We start from the raw sequence: 17,865 nt of genomic DNA on the forward strand, positions 1-17,865 counted from the left end.
GGGGGGGGGGGGAGGGAAGTTGGAAGCAACCACTTTTGAAAACGGTTGGGATCAAAGCAGAGAACAGAACAAGTGGGAGGTGGGATAGGAGGGAGGGAAATATAGTCAGTCTTCTACAATATATCTACTATGTTATTGTTTTGCATTAGCCACACATGTACAACCTATATTGAACTGCTTATCTTCCCAGTAAGGATGGGTGACAAGGGAGGAAGGGAATGAATCTGGAATTCAAAGTTTTAAAATCAAATATTCAAATATATATACAATTACTAATACTATTTTACATGTAATTGGGAAATAAGATATACAGGCACTGGGGCATAAAGATCCACTGGAAAAGTCGAAAGGGGTATGGGAGAAAATATGGGAGAGAGCAGATTGGAGGAGAGGATATCCTGTGGGACTGCTATTTTGGGGCGGTGGGTAGGGAAAAAACAGGGAGAAAATTTGTAACTCAAAATCTGGCAGAAATGAATGATTTAAATCACAAGTTAATAAAGCATTTGAAAAAAAATGTTCTATAATACAGACAAATTTGTTGAAAATATAGAGTGATCCCAAAGGACACAAAGGAATGGTAAACCAGGAAGGAATGAGTATAGTTAAGAATAAGGATAATCATAACAAAGATGAGGGCTCAGGAAAAGGTAGTATGGGCACAGTGTTCAATATGTGAGACTGTATAATTGGGATTAGGGAGTCAGTACTAGAAAAAGCTGATTAATGTGGCATGTTCCTTTGGCAAAAATTTAACCTATAATTCCTTCTTGACCTTTGATATAGGATGTGAAATGTTGTTCTGACATATTTTGAAGTACTTTGTAACTGCCTAATGAAAGGAGAGGAAGAGAAAGAGGATGAAGGAGTTATCCCTGACATCTGGAGGGAAAGGCTAGAAATGAAGGGCAAACAAAATAACCCAAAGAGAAGATTAGGTCATTATCAGCAGGGCTACAGACTCCAAAATCCAACATGTTGGTATTAGCAGTGGATCAGTTGTCAATTAAAAGTTTAAAGCCAAGCTAATATAGTAAATTTTAGAGAACTGAGCTTCAGGGAATACAACAATTTAATTAACACTTAATTTCAACTCAAGCTGCTACCCAAAAGCCTACATATTATTATTCCAGAAGCATTTGTGTTCCACTCTGGCTGACAATGACATCTTAGGTGACTGCACATTGGTCCTGTACATACACAATTATCTCCTAACTTAGTCACTTTGGCTCAGTATAGTACCCTCAAGGTATTATTTCTAAATGTGTTGATGCTGCCTCCTATCCATGGTTTTCTATGTGGGAGAGCTGAGCAAGCAGCTGATCTAAAGTGGAATCTCTATGAGAAATAATAACTACAATTTGATATTTCAATTAAATTAAAATGTAATCTATTGGTATAAATCACACCCCATCCAGGCTTTCTTGTACTAAGATAATCCTGTCTCTTTTTCAGAAAAATCTTCCGAAGCAGATCTAATCAATGCACTGGAAACCATCCACAAGTCTCTTAAAACTTTGTGGACACTACTGAAGCACTCACTTGTCCACTTGTTATTCCTTGATTTTACTACAAGACTGTCCTACAGCTTTCTCTGATCATACAAATCACTGATAAGATGGTTTTTACAATTCTTCTTTTGAACTAGTCATTACTTGTAAACAATGGGTACTTATACCCATGAAGTGTTTTTCCATTATCTTTTAAAGAATCTACAACTTCTGGTTCTTATGAGATCATGGTATTTCATTATTTACAAGCCTATAGGAAATACAGTAAAGGTTGGTGTTAAATACACTTAGTAATTTTATCTTCCCTGCCAAATCCTTAATTGCTCCAAAGAAAACAGAAACAACTTTTAGCATTCTCTGAGAAGCACAACAGGAAAAAATGTTAAGCTCCCCAACTCCTCCCTTACAGTATTTCTTGGATCTTTTAATAGCTTAAAGTTAAATTCTACAGTCTCCAAGAGAAACTTTAAGAAAAAGACTATTTAAAAATAAAACTGTTAATAAATATCTTATTTTTAATTTCTATGTAGTCTCCTTACACAGATCCTTGTACCCCTGGCACTGTTTGTAGACTGAGACAGAGACAAAGAGAGACAGAGACACAGAGAAAGAGAGACAGACACAGACAGAGACTACATAGAAGAAGGAAGTCTAGTCTAAAATTTATGCCTAAGCATTCAAAATTGGTCTTCTAATAAGTTTAAGTACCACACACACCCTGAACCTCAAAAGTATTTAAAAACTAATTTTCTGTTACATATGACATATTAAGGTCTTGACAGAGGATGGGAAATCCTTAGCCTTTTTTTCATTTATTTATTTAAAAGTTGGAAGGGACCTTAGTAACCACCTAATTCAACCAAAACTTGAAAAAGAATACCTTCATTGAGGGGAAGCAAACTACATTCTCAGGCATATAGTCTACTTTTGAACAACTCTTACTATTGCAATATTTACTTTCATTAAGAATAATTACCTCCTTGACTCTAGAAGCTTGCTCATCTGTAAAATACAGGGGTTGGACTAGATAGCCTCCACAGCCTAATTCTATGATCATGAATGAATGAATGAGCATTTACTAGGCACCATATACAAAATATTAAGCACAGGGGATATAAACAGTAAAGCTCTCAAGGAGTTCACATTCTAACAGGAAAGACACAAAATTTTTGCTGCATGTCAGATGAAAAAGCCCCATGATCATTAGGATGCAGGGGCAAAGCAGAGAGGGTAATGTATCATATTCTATGTCATTTCCACTGAAAAAATCATGGCAGTTTCTGATTTTGAGCCACACAATTCTGAAATTATGAAATGAGAACTTTCTTTTCAATGCTTGGGGCTACTGCACCCTCAGAAGCAATTGCCAGGCTACATCTCCACCAGGGCTGCTTCCTGGGACAATGGCTGTGGGAGCCACGTTGGAAACATGACTGGTCATGTGAAGATTGCTACCTGCCAATAGGTGGCAGTTAGTTGAGCAGTTGGTATTAGTGATAAGGGGAAAGTAGACATTTTTTGCACAGTGAATACTCCCCTCAATGACAGCTTCAGGGCCTGGGATGGAGGCAAGACCAAAAACCTGGGAGGCACTGCTACATCCAAGGCTCCTAGTCTCAGGATCCATGGCTATCTCCATCAAGTTCTGAAGGGAAACAGCGGGCAGTCTTCCAATCAAGATCTGGGTTTGAGTATCTCCTCAAACACTTAGTAGTTGTGTGACCCTGGTCAATTCATTTAACCTCTTTCAGTGTCTGTTTCCTCTTCTATATAATGAAAATCAATATAACAACTACCTCACAGGACTATGAGAAAGAATATATGAATTATATACAAATTTACATAAAACCATAGATCTCTATAAAGAGACCAATATAAATCTATCTACATCTATATCTAGATATATTTGTTTGTATGTTGTCTCCCCCATTAGAATGTGAGCTCCTTAAGGGCAGGAATCATGTTTTTAAATTTTTCTTTGTATCCCCAATGTTTAGTACAGTATATAAAATATAGAAGGCACTTAAATATTCATTAGCTGACTGATGTCATTTCTCTGTTCAAAATCTATTAATGGCTCTACATTGCTAGAGGATAAAATCAAAACGTCTTGATCTAACAATTAAAATATAAATTTTATTATAATTTTTTCTACAGCCTGGCTATAATCAACCACATCTGCTTGATTTCTTATTACTTCCTTTCATGAACTCTACTGTCCCAGTAAAACTCATCTATTCCTCTTCCCTAACATCAACATTCCACCTCTGTGAGTTATTTTCATAAACTATCCCCTATACCTAAGATGTAAGTATCCTCCCCATCCCCTTTTCTCATATTCACATCCAGAATTCATGTTTTCCTTCAAGGCTCAACTTAAGTGCCTTATTTTCCATGAAGACTATCTCTATCCTATCAGCTTTAAGTGACCCCTACTGCCTTAAACTTCCTTGCACTACATTTATATACAAACTGTAACCCTTAGTACAAGGCAAACTCCTACGAGAAAGAACTGTCATTTGTGACTTTATCCCTAAACCCTATCATTCACACAGTAGGCACTTAATATTTGCTACATTTAATTCAATGGACACCAGGACTTCATCTTGCACCAAAGTCCTTTCTAAGGAACATTTATGTATGTATGTATATATGTATGCATGCATGCATGTGTATATATATATACATATGTGCATACATGTATAAATAAACAGAACCCAGAGTAACCATTGCAAATAAGGTAAAAGATGCCAAACATAAACAAAAAGATTCAAATGAAATGGAAGAGCATTTATTAAGCACTCAATATGTGCTAATAAGTTTAAGTACCACACACCCTGAACCTCAAAAGTAATGACAGACACTGCTTTTCCTAGTACACTCTAGAATTACATCAATTTTCCTGGATGCCACCACATAACTTCTGGCTCACAGAGTTTTTGAAATCTGCTTAAACTCCTACATCTTTTTCACACTGTAATTTAGTAATGCTTCCTTGACTTGGGAGATGATTTTTCAAAGCCAAATATAATATTTTACACTTAATCCTACTAAATTTCAGTTTATTATATTTGGTCCACTGTTTTAGGTTAAGATCTTTTCTGAATTTTGACTCTTTTTTACCTCGTGTGTTAGTGAGTAATCCCTCTGAGATTTGTATCAATTGGAAACTTTATAAACATGCCATCTATAACCTTATCTAAATTGTTGATGAAAATGTTAAATAATCAAATACAAATCCCTGGTTTATTCCACTGAAGACCTCTTTCAAAAATGATACAGAACCACTAACAATTACTTTGTAGGACTAGCTGGTGATTCAATCAGTGCTGAATCCACCAATCTATATCATTCAAATCATGTATCTCCATCTTTTTTCACAAGAATAGCAAGCTAGACCCTGGGAAGCACTTTTCTAGAATCTAGGTAAACTATCTCTAAAATTTCTCTAGTATCTAGTAACTTATTTAAAGGGAATGAGGTTCATCTGACATGATTTGTATATGAAGAAGTCATTACTGCCTCTTTGTGATCAAACCTTCCTTCTCCTAGATGTTCATTAACTATGCCTTTAAGAAAATATGCTAGAGTTTTGTCAGGAAATAAAAAAGTTTAACTCAGTACCTAGTTTTTGAGTTAAAGAGGAATAGGTGTGCAACGTAGGTTGCTTAATAAATATTTACTGAAGAATACTATTATGCTGTAAGAAATGATAAAAGGGGAACTGATGAAGAGCAAAAAAAAGTAGAAGCAAGAAAGCATTTTGTAATATAATATCAACACTAAAAATGCACAATTTTAAAAGACTTAATAAATCTGACTAACACAATAAATAACCATGATTCCAGGATTCCATGATGAAGCGTGCTATCCCACCTTCTGACAAAGATATAATGGATGAAATATGCAAAATGAGACATTTTCTTCCAATGGGGGAATAAGGAGAGCACATGCTTGTTCACTGAAAAAATGATACTAAATAACTATTAAAATTAACTACTTGGTTAACAAAGTTACAAACCTTCTTTGCTGGCATATAACAGAATTCCTCCCAATGCCTTCTTTTATAGAAACTGGACTCAGCTCATTCCATTTTGCAGAGTGCCTGGCACACAAGATGTACTTAATAAATGTTTATTGGATTGTATTGGATAATTTGATTATTTTTTCAGAGACAAAGATTATTCCACGGACAGTGAATAGATAAATTATTTCATACAAGATCTGTTTTTAAAAAATTATCCAATTCAGTAATATTCATTAAGAATCTACTATGTATTAAAAAAAAAAATCTAGCATGTGTTAGCACTGTGCTAGCTACTGGCAACATGAAGAAAAATGAAGCACTACCTCCTGAGAGGGTAGGAATGGAGAGACAGCAAAGTATTGTAAAGTTAACATACGTGTTTTTCTGGAATGCGGATTTCTTTCAGAATTCTTTACGTAGAGCAGAGTTTGAAAAATGCAAATTTACATAAAGCAAGAACTATTTGTAGAGGTACATTGCACAAGATAAAGACTACTCAGGAGAGGATCACCAAAAATAATAGTTAAGACAATGCTTCTGGTGTGATGTGGGAGACAAATATGCTACAAAACTTTGGATATTATATTACTTCAGATAAGTTTATGCAACCCCTTATAACCTCCTCCTTAACTCCTGCCCTTCTCAAAAATACTACAGGACTTCAAACACACATACTGATAATCCCTCAAACACACTAACCTCACAGGTTCCTTAAATTACTCATTTCCAATGACCTATTCCTCCAATTTATCTCAACCACACACAAAGATAGGTATATGTGGGATCTTGCCTTGATCCAGAATGTACCACTTTCATGTTCATGAATTCCCTTAACTAATCACAATCTATTGTCATTCCACCTCTCCCTCTGCCTTACAATCCTACACTTTTCTTCTGTCCCACCATGATCTCCAACCCCTCAATTCCTCAGCACTTTCCCACACCATCACCCCTCCACTAGTTTTACTCCCCTCCCTTTATCCTGGTTTCTTGGTGACTTAATGAACAAAAAATTATTTGATATCAATCTTACTTAACTAGCATATGTAATATATTAAGAACAACATTCACATTCAAATAAAACTTGTCTATACTAACCTCAAAACTGTAGATATTAAACTCAGAACTCAACAAAAATGACTACTCTTATTGAAGGAAAACCATATATGAATAAGTCTCTTAATCATCCTATGTTGCTACAAACTTAAACATCAAAACAAAGAGTTACTGTGCTATAAGCAATGAACTTCTGAGAATCACCAAGTTAAGAAACCACTGGTCAGAACACACAGATAAAGAACCAGAAAAAAAATTAAATAATACTATGTTTTATGTTGTCAAAAATATAAACCAGTCTTGTGTTACAAGAACTGCTGAAAAACCAGAATGCCATTTGGCAGAAATTAGGTTTAAGCTAAAACCTTAAAAAATATACCACATTAAGTTCAAAATGGATACATGACCTAAATATTAAAAACCATACCATTCAAAAAAATTAGAAGAGAACCAGATCAGGTACAAAGTTCAAAGAGATGGCTTAACCAAACAAATGATAGACAATTACATTAGATAAAATTGATTAATTTTAATTGCACAAAATTAGAAAGTTCTACACAAACAAAATGAAGGCAACTAGGAGGAGGGAAGCTATTGATTGGGGGGAAAAAGGCCTTATATCAAAATATCTCTGAGAAAGTTCTGTTATTCAAGTTGTATAAGGAATTAACATAAATATTTAAGAAAAAGAAGCAATCCCCAAGAGCTAAGTAGTAAAAGAATATATTAAGCAGCTCTCAAAAGAACTGTAAACTATTAAAAACTACATGGAAAATTGCTCCAAATCACTAATAGTAAAAGAAATGCAATCAAAACAATCCTGAGATTTTGCCTCACATCCAGTAAAGTGGCATAGATGACTGAAGATAGAAATACTTAATGCAGACAAGATTGTAGAAAGACAAGCACACTAATCAACTGTTGGTGGAGCTGTGAATTAGTCCAACCAATCTTTAAAGAAATTAGGTAAGATCCCACTGATGGACATCTATTCCATGGATAAAAGATAGACTATATATACATATATATATATATAAACTGCAAAATATTCACAGCAGCAGTTATTGTTTTTGTTTTGTTTTCTGTGACAGTTAAATACTTGAAACAAAGTAGATGCCTATGAATTGTGGAACAGCTTAAACTGGTAAACGAATGAAATAGGGTATTACTGCACTATATAAAAAAAATAATATGAAAAATACAAAGAAGCATGAGATATGAATCATTGGAAAGTGATATAAACAGAACCAGAAAAAACAGTATGACAACAATGTAAACGGAAAAAAGAAAAAAACAAAAACAAAAACCTGAATACCATGTAATTGTAATGACTAGGCTTGACCCTAGAAAAGAGATGAGAAAATTTATTTCCCTTCCTTCTTTGTAGAGGTGGAGAATATAGCTGTGGAAAATTTTATTTACTGTCAAATGCAGTTGTGCCAGCTGTTTTTGTTGAAATGTTTTTTTCCCCCTCTGTCTTCTTTTATTCTTTCTTTCAAGGACTGGATTCCTAGGTAGGGGGAAGGGAGGCATATATATGGAAATAAAGGGGATGTAAAGTTATCAATAAATACTTTAAAAATAAAAAGAACTAATTGGTAATCTTTGAGATTTGCAAGGAGTTGAAAACTGGGGGGGGGGGGAAGAGTAAGAAGTGAAGGCAGCAAACAAAAATAACTCTAAGAATTTATCCATGGTTAGGGAAAATATGTCTATATATGTATGTATATATATGTGTGTGTGTATATCTATAACTACAGAGAAACATCTAAATTTTATTGTGGCTTGGGGGGAGGGGAGAGTTGGAGGGAGGGAAAAAAAGAACAAAGTAAAAAAGTGCACAGCAGACAACAAAAGAAAACTTACAAGGAAGCAAAAAAAAAAAAGACGGGCAATTCTCAACACAAGCATTATTTATCACATAGGCTTTCTTGAAATGAAAATTCATTGCTACATATTTTGAATCCTGTCTTATGTTCTGCTATGCACAAGACATGCTTTTTTTTTTCTAACTTTGTATTTAAGTTCCAATATTTAAGTTTATGATATGTTTTTGTTTCTTTTCTCTATTCTGTATTTGTGTTCTGGCATTTGAGTCTAAAATAAAATTCTGAAGAAAAAAAAAGAATTTATCCATGAAAGGATACAAAACAGTTTGAGGGGAAAAGGCAAGGTCAAATCAAAGTCCTTTTTGTTGGTGGTATTTTTAAAAAATGGATAGGGGAGATCTGGTCATATTTCTAAGCAGAAGTAAAGGAGAAGCTAGGAGAAAGATTTAAACATTTTAATTAAAGATTAAATTAAAGTGAGATTTAATTTTAAGGATTAAATTAAAGTGAGAGAGAAGGTATGATTTATGTGGAAGCTCCTAGTAAAGAGGGGATAAGCCCATGGGCATAAGAGAAGGTTAACTAATGAAAGGACCAATTTCTCACTTTTCCTCAAAATTATATAACAAAAGTAGAGAGAAGTGGGCTCTGCAACCAAAATTTCACTTCGATTATGGTCTATGAAGGGCTGGTAATAACATTAGAATTAAATGCAATGAGTTTTTAATCTATATAACCTGAACGTAAATTTACCTGGAATGTTTCTTAGGTGGCTATTTTAAGTGGATACTACAGGCATCTCTGCCATTACTCAGACTATGCTGTATTTATCCTTAAAGAACTATTTTTTTATATTTTTTAATGAACTGTTAGCCACTCAAATTGTAATACTGAATTTCTTCTATTCTTTTGTATCTTTAAAATGACCTTATAAGCAAAATATATTCTAATTTATTCTAGTCAAAAATTTTGAACTGGAACTTCAGAAAGTCAATGTCACATTTCATTATTCATTATAAAAGAAAAGCAAAAAATTTTAAATATAAATGGTCTTACCTTCCAACCACTGCCAGCTTCTCTATAATATGGGAAGTTATCACAAATCCACTGATAAATCTCACTGAGAGTCATTTTCTTTTTGGGTGAGCTATTAATGGCAAATGTAATGAGGCTGGCATAACTATATGGTGGTTTCCCGTCTTTGTGCTGCTGAACTTCCTCCTGGTCCAATGTTGTATTTGGGTCCAGAAGTGCATTCTTCTTTGAAATACCTGTTCCATGTACATTTTGTGTAGCATCAGATTTTTGGATGGCTGCCCTCATGGTGAGCTGTGGTAACCAGTCCATAGATGTGAGGCTGCTCTCCAGTTCAGATGTCATCCTGAAGGCAAATAGACTCCTTAGTCAATATCAAGGAAAGAACCCCTGCTTCTCAAAAAATCCAATATTCACAAATCTAGGAGTTCCAAAGTGAGGGAAAGCCTGAGTTAAATCTGGAGGAAAAAGATTGAGTATGTTAATGACCAAACCAAATATCTAAGGGCTCAACATTTCCAATCTTTTTTTTTCTCTTAATTTTTTTCCTCTCCAAAATACATGAATAAATTTTCTTTTGAAATGTTATAATATAATATATAAGGTGATTTATTATGCCAGATTCATGGCCTTTGCCTTTAAATAGGATGGTCACTACAATCCCTCAATCTGCAAAGCCCATTCAACATTCACTTTATATCGAATCCCTCAAATTCTTTTAGAAGCCTATATACCACACATCTGCCCTGGGGCACTGCTTTTCAAGTACTTTTGACAATGACAACTAACAGAACTTTGGTGATGACAGACTAAGAAAATTACAAGTCACGAAGGAGGTGAGAGACTGAACAAGGTAAAGATTGGAAGAAGAAAGAGTAGTAAAGAGGAAGACACACAAGAAATTATAAGAATAGGGAGCATACCCAGTAGGAGGAAGGGATAGCAAAGCAGCTGGGACTAGAAAAGCAAGGAGGGCAGCCAGTCTCGGCCTTCAGTAGAAAAGAATTATGCAGACACTAAAACACTAGTAAATAAGACAAAGGAAAATAATAACAATAATTCTTTCCTCTCCTCACCCCCACAAAAGAGGAGAAGGAGGAAACAAGCCACAGAAGAAGAACTGAACTAAAATAGGGTAGCAGAGACCAAGTCATATACAGATAGCAAGGAAAACAAGATTTAAAGGCTGGTATACATCAAGCCACAATTGGTCAAATTTTCAGTCACCTGGGCCCTGTAACAGAGCTCACCAGTTTTCAAATTCATGTATTTGCATTATGGAAGGAGAATAAAGAAAGACAATAATTATCTGCTCAGTTAACACTGATGCATAAAAGAGTTAAAAGATACTCTAGGAAGAACTAGGAACAAAGAGAGGATAACTATATACCTGTCCTTATACTAGGATGCCTTAGGACTGAAATGCTACAGCTCTAGAATTAAGTCCTTTGATCCTAAAATCAAAACTACAGAAGCAGTTGTCAGTGTTAGAAAAAATTAAAATAATTTTAAGAGATTAGGAAATCTACTCCAAAAGTGTCACTTTTGGTGCCAGAAAAGGAACAAAGACAAGAAAAAAACAGGAAAAGGGGTTATGAGGAGTTTCTCAGACATTTTGAGAAGTAACATGATACAACAAACAAACACTGCTTTCGCGTGAGGAACACCTGGGCTCAAATTCTGACTGTCAATTAGTATCTTTTTGACCTTGAGCAAATCACTTACCCTCTCAAAGTTCCAGTTCAGTTCCCTCATCTATAATGAAAAGAGGTTGGTTTAGATGTACTTTAAGGTCCCTTCCAACTCTATGTTTCTATGATCTAAATCAAAAGTGGTAATTAAGGAAGGAGAGGAGAGACATTAAGAAGAGGCAAAGTAAAAAAGATATGTCAAGGAAGACTAATCACAGCTTTAGCTACAATTTAAATAAATATAAAATATGCTGGCATTAAAGAAAAGGATGACAGGAAAAAAAACAGCTAAAATATACCAAGTATACAAAGGGGAGGTCTGCATTGAAGGCAAATAATCTTGAGGATATTGTTAAGGAATCAATTTTCAAGACACTTTAAAAAAGGGAGAATAGCACATCATTTCAGATATGATTACCAAAAAAGGCAACTGAAAAAATTTAAACCTATCAACTACTAATTCCTATTTTTCCATCTCTAAATAATTTCAGAAGAATAATCTATACAAAACCAAGGTCATCCTTAACAAAGAGAATGAAATAGATAGGTTTTTGTAAGTAAGAGTCAACAGGAGACCATATATTTACTCACACAACTGCCTAAAAGGTATACAGAATACAACTGCTTGAGTATAAAAAAGCATTTAATTAAGAATAAATTTGTTTTAAAGGTTCTCCCTCACTACAGTGTCTCCCAAGTATATGTCAAAACCATTCAAGACTGCTTAAAAGATGTAAAAGACAACTTTATTCAATAACCCCTTGACTATTAACATTGTATACAGCATAAAAAAGAAATGTATGCCTGTCAAAGATGTCTGCCACTGTTACAAAAAGTACAAACAAAAAAGGACTTCACAACAGACTAAGAGGCCCTCCCAATGTTCCGTATGCAGTTAATAATATGCCAGTTTCATCAAGTCTTACAATAATGCAGATTCTCTTAAATGAAATACAGAATCTATCAATAAATTCTGGCCTATATTTCCACATGAGAAAAAAAAGTGGATAAAGATGCCTATTGTCCAGACTAAGGTGTACACATATATAAATAACTCAGAAAGCTGGTCAATATATACATCTTGGCCAGACACTACAATTGCACAAGATGAGCAGTTCCAGAATCAAGCAAGATAAAAGTAGGCTATAGAGGTCTTTCTGATACTGCAAACGATGTTTCTGATGATCCCACCTGAAACAAAAGCTGATATTTTCAACACCGATATACAAATCATGAAATACTAGTCTCCTAAGACTTTAAATTGAGACTATGGAATGGAGAATTCATATATGCTACTGATATCCATTGCAATGTCATGAAGAAATGTGGAAGGTCCCCAGTATGTTGAATGGACCTCCTATGGATAATTTACAGGAGAACATAGGTAAGAGATATACAAGATGAAAAGGCATGGACGAACTGCAATGTGCACCTCTGGATTGCACCCACAAAGATGGGATCACAATATCAAAATAAAATATATTCCTCAAGTGGAAACAAATGACTCTAGGTTCTCATAGATTTTGCAGACAGGGCAAGCTCTAACAGGTCTGACCAAACTGGAAAAACTTTTGAGTTCCAGTCTGGTAAAAGACAATACATTTGTTGTTCAAAGGTGAGACTAAGTTCATAAAGGTGAATAGGATGATAACCAGGTGGATTTTTGGTCTTTTGTTGGTTTTTTTTGGAGGGGAGAAGGGGGATGATTTTCAACTCACTGAGAACATCTACTTAAGTGTGGAGGGGAATAGGTCTGTATTACTGAAGGGGGTGCCAACACTCAAGAAATCTAAATAAAATATTCAATTTACCTTGTCAAATTTGTGCATGGGTTTTGCAAGAAAGAGATAGGTTAAAGAATGGTTATTATGGGGCAGCTAGGTGGCACAATGAATAGAGCGCCAGCCCTGGAGTCAGGAGGACCTGAGTTCAAATTCGGCCTCAGACACTCAACACACTTACTAGCCATGTGACTTTGGGCAAGTCACTTAACCCCAATTGCCCTCCAAAAAGCAAAAACAACAACAACAACAAAAAGGAATGGTTATTTACCATTAATGGTGGCAGAGAAGCAAAGACTCAGGAGCTTCCATTTTCACGAAATGTTCATTTTTATTGAGGAAGAAGAGATATGTGTTGGGGAGGATGTATAACAATAAATGATAGTAGAAAGGACAGAAATCTTACATCTTGCAAGGTGGGGAAGATTTTTGGAACAGAAAAATGCTATCTCAACATACAAGAAGTCATTGGTAACTTTAAAAAAGCTTTCTAGTGAACTATAAAAACTGTAGGAAAGATCAGGTAATAAAAAAACAAAGAGTAAGGTAAATTCCTAACTGGAGGAAATAATGTCAAATGCCAGGCTTCATCACTTCAACTCACTGCAACATCTCTCTCGCTTCAATTTCTCTATCCCCTCTAATCCATCCAACATATTGGTGCCATAAAATTTTATGTAAATGATGCTTGAATCAGGCCATTTCTTTGATCAAAAACCATTCAATGGATCTATCTGTTAAACCAAAGTTCCTCTGATATCCCAACTATTGCAGACCTTACCACTTCAAAAACCTCTTTGCTTAATTCTTATAGCTATCATTTACAGTAATATTACATACACAATTTAGCATTCAGTTATATAACTTGTATCAATTCGTCCATCAACAAGCATTTTTTAAGCCTGTAACAAGAACTGTGGGCAGCCAAGTGGACCGTGTGGATAAAAAGTACCAGGCCTGGAATCAAGAAGATTCATCTTCCTGAATTCAAATCTGGCCTCAGACACTAGCTATGTGACCCTGGACAAGTCACTTTAACCCTGTTTGCCTCAGTTTCCTAATCTGTAAAATGAGATGGAGAAAGAAACGCAAACCACTCCACTGTCAGGGAGTCACACAAAACTAAAAAACATTTGAATGAGAACAAGAACCATACTAAGTACTAGGGATACAAAAACAAAAATGAAATAGTCTTTGCTTTAAAAGTGATTGGTACAGAGAGATGTAACAAAGAGGGAGGAAAGGTATATACAAAGTACAAAGTAAGAATATACAAAAGAACAAAGTAATGGGGGTGGAGGAAGCCACTAGCAGTTGAGTCTCAGATCAGAAAAGGTCTCAAAAAGTATCATTTGAACTAAACTTTGAAGTTAAGCAATTCTCAGAGGTAGAAATAAATTGGGAATGCATTTTAGGCACAGGAAAATAAGTGTACAAAGGCAGGGAACTGGGAGATGAAATGTCATGTAAGCCAGTTTAATGAAAGAAAAAATGAAGATAGGTAATGTATATAATATGGCTAGAAAGATAAGAGTCTGACTCTGATAGGATTTAAATATCAAGAAAAAGTGTTAATATTTAATCCTAGAGAAAATAGAGGGCCACTGAGGTTTATGAAACAAAGGAGTGGCATATCAGACCTGTACTTTAGGAATCACTTTGGCAGCTGTGTGGAGGACAAAGGGGAGACTCAAAGGGGGAGACAATGACAAGGCTACTACAACAATCCAGGACAACTTGAGCTACTGTAGTAGCTATGTGAGGAGAAAGCAAGGGGCAGACTAGAGAAGTGTGGAGGTGGATTCAAAAAGTCTCAGAAAACAATCTGCTATCTGAGGTGAGAAAGGATAGTGGTGATCTCAACAAAAAAGGTAAGTTCTGAAGGGTGGGAATGGGTAGCAAAATAGTTGTTTTAATTACATTAACTTTCAAGATGCTTACAGCACTTGTAATTCAAAGTGTCCAATAGGCAATGAGTAACTTCCTGGAGCTCAGGAGAGACTAGGGCTATATATAGAGATCACTACATCCTAAAACTAAAGATGATCATTGTTCTAATTGTTCCTTAAATCTTATCTCCCAAACTACATTTCTGTTCCCTAAGAGTTGAGATGCCTTGTGGTTCTTAAGTATCCCCACCAGTGCAAAGCATAGTGCTCAAATATAAATACTGTCTCATTCACAAATAATGTAAATGTAAAGAGCCACTACCACAAAACAATTAAAACCGAAAGTTGCAAAATTATAAAAAAGAAGCTCGAGGGGAGGCTAGGTGGCACAGTGAATAGAGCACCAGCCCTGGAATCAGGAGGAGAGGACCTGAGTTCAAATCCGACCTCAGACACTTGACACACTTACTAGCTGTGTGACTTTGGGCAAGTCACTTAACCCCAACTGCTCTCCAAAAAAAAAACAGATTCTATTCTGGGGCAGCTAGGTGGAGCAGTGAATAGAGCACCACCCCTGGAGTCAGGAGGACCTGAGTTCAAATCCGGTTTCAGACAATTAACACAAAAACTAGCCATGTGACCTTGGGCAATTCACTTAACCCCAACTGCCTTCCAAAAAGTAATTAAAAAAAAAAAAAGAACAAGCTTGGCCCCAAAGAAGAGATTAGATAAGTTATGTCCTTCTACTCCTTTGCTAAGATAGGGAACCAGAGGTGTGGAATATTGCAGAGAACATTAGATGGTTTTTGATGTGTTGATTTGATTCTACTTTTTTTTTTTCCTTCTGTATTTAAAAAAAATTTTGCTATAAGTGATGACTCTAGGAGGCAGAGATGGATACAAGGAAAACATGGGCAACATATAAAAATAAAATCAACAAAATTTACTTTTAAATGAGAATACATTGTACATTTAAAAATTTTTAAGGATATAAACAGTTGTAAGGCTAATTGTATTATCAATAAATATAATTATTTTATGTTGTCCCAGCTAACTTGCACTCCACTGTATTAGAGTTTAAAACTGCAAAATGCTGCTGGAAAATAAAGGTATTGTTGGATGAATACTCAAAATTTCATAGTCCTCAGCTGTGGAAATTCCAGTAAGTTGATTTACTATTATCCAAATCAATACAGTCACAGATTTTTTTAAAAAGTCTTTCTTACTAATTTTTCCTTATTCTTTCAATAAAGATTACCATTTTAACAAAATCACCATCTCAGCAGATACTTTGGAGGGCAGTAAGGTTTAGTGCAGAGAACACCAGAACAAAGGGCCTCAGTAGGTACTGGCTTTGTTATCCAACATGAGCTCCCAAAGCCTTTTCTGGTAAAATACCAATGATAGTAATGCCTCCCAGGGTTTATCTAGAATGACTTTGTAAACCTTAATTCACTGTAAAAATTACAAGTGATAAACATCATTGTAGGAATGCTATCATTACTAATTTAGAAACAAGAAATTCTGAACATGAAAATCTAGCTACTTCTTAGCAATTGGTTATATTATAATTGCTTATATTTTCCTCAAAAAAATTACTAAAACTGATAGAGAACATTTCCTTACTTTTAATCCAGTTTCAGCAAAACTATCTATATCGCCCAGTTCCAACTTACAAAGAAATTGTTTCAAAAGTTCACTTGTCAGTCAGTTGTTTGAATTATTATACTATACTATACTATACTATATTATATTATATTATATTATATTATATTATATTATATTATATTATATTATATTATATTATCCTACAGAACTAATATTGCAGATTGTAATTTAACCAAAAAGTGTAGTTCAACCACAATACATGATACTAGTTTGAAATCTCAGTCTTGGGAGTAGGTGCTCATGTGGAAAAGCAAAAGGAGAAAACTTCTAAATGCATTAAGTTTATCTTTTTTAACTCCAATCTTCCCTCCCCCAACAAGTGACCTCAAGATCCCCTTAAAGTGCCTCTGTGCAATAACCTTTTTGGACAGTTTCACTTTTCAAAAACACTTACCACCCACCTCTTTGCTCATAATTCCCATTCCCTCAATCTTACTGGCCTCAACTACACATTAAGAAAGCAATCTGATTCAACTTATTCACAATTATCTGCCTCCTTAACCCTCCCATAAGTACTAAGAGTTTTAAAAGATGATCATTAGGATCTTTTCATAAAAAGATGTGAAAATTTTCAATTAGTGTTGAAAGAAGATACTTTGGGGATTCATCAAAAAGTAGGTCAGTCAACATTGCTTGAGTTTCTCTTCCCTCCTTCATCATTTCCTCCCTAGCAAGTCTCCCCAAATGTTTCTGATTTTCACACCTTCTTGAAACTACTCACTCAGGAGGGAAGAAGTGAATTGGCAGAAGAAAGTTAAGTGCTCAGATGATCATAAGTGAAGGGCTGTCTGTATCATTAGACAGCTGAAAAGGACCTCCATGACTTTACTCCCACTGTTTCTAATCCCTATAATGACTTCTTTCCCATTTCTCGTATCATCCTCTTGAAAGGCAAGTTAGGAAAGGAGTGACTGACTTGAAAGACCTGGGTTCAACTCTGGGCTTCAGGCATTTGCTAGCTAAGTGAACACTGACAAGTGACTTAATCTCACCAAACCCAGGTTTTCTCATCTGTAAAACAGAGATAACAACCCAAAGCACTTACTTCATGGGGTATTGTAAAAGCAAACACTAATATAAATGCCAATTATTACCATTATGTCCACTTCTTGAAATCCAACTAATCCTCCAGGGGCCAGAGAAAGTGCTAACATCTTCATTTTTTTTTTTATTTTTTAAAGCAATCACGGTTAAGTAACTTGCTCAAGGTTACATGGCCAGTTATTTCTGGGTGTGGTGCTGAGTATCTGAGCCCGGATTTGATCCAGATCATCCCAACACTGGAGCCGGTGCTCTTACTCGCTGAGCCACCTGGCAGCCCCTAAGCAATTGGGGTTAAATAACTTGCTCAAGGTTACTCGGCCAGGTGTTTCTGGGT

At 35.2% G+C, this 17,865-nt stretch overlaps 1 protein-coding gene across 4 annotated transcripts in view; it reads right to left on the bottom strand.

Moving 5' to 3' along the window:
• Positions 1-17,865, bottom strand: part of FOXJ3 (forkhead box J3) — a 172,354-nt gene that overhangs the window by 102,192 nt on the left and 52,297 nt on the right. For 3 of the 4 annotated variants that reach the window (XM_069068157.1, XM_069068156.1, XM_069068154.1), the window contains one exon: positions 9,480-9,804. In XM_069068157.1, coding sequence (XP_068924258.1) covers positions 9,480-9,804 — 325 coding nt within the window. Of the gene's footprint in view, positions 1-9,479; positions 9,917-17,865 lie in introns of all 4 variants that reach the window. The other variant, XM_069068155.1, reaches the window with a different exon arrangement.

Source organism: Petaurus breviceps, unplaced genomic scaffold, assembly GCF_028583685.1.
Source record: "Petaurus breviceps papuanus isolate PSGF00001 unplaced genomic scaffold, PetGlider_PUasm1.0 90760, whole genome shotgun sequence".
NCBI classification, from domain to species: domain Eukaryota; kingdom Metazoa; phylum Chordata; class Mammalia; order Diprotodontia; family Petauridae; genus Petaurus; species Petaurus breviceps.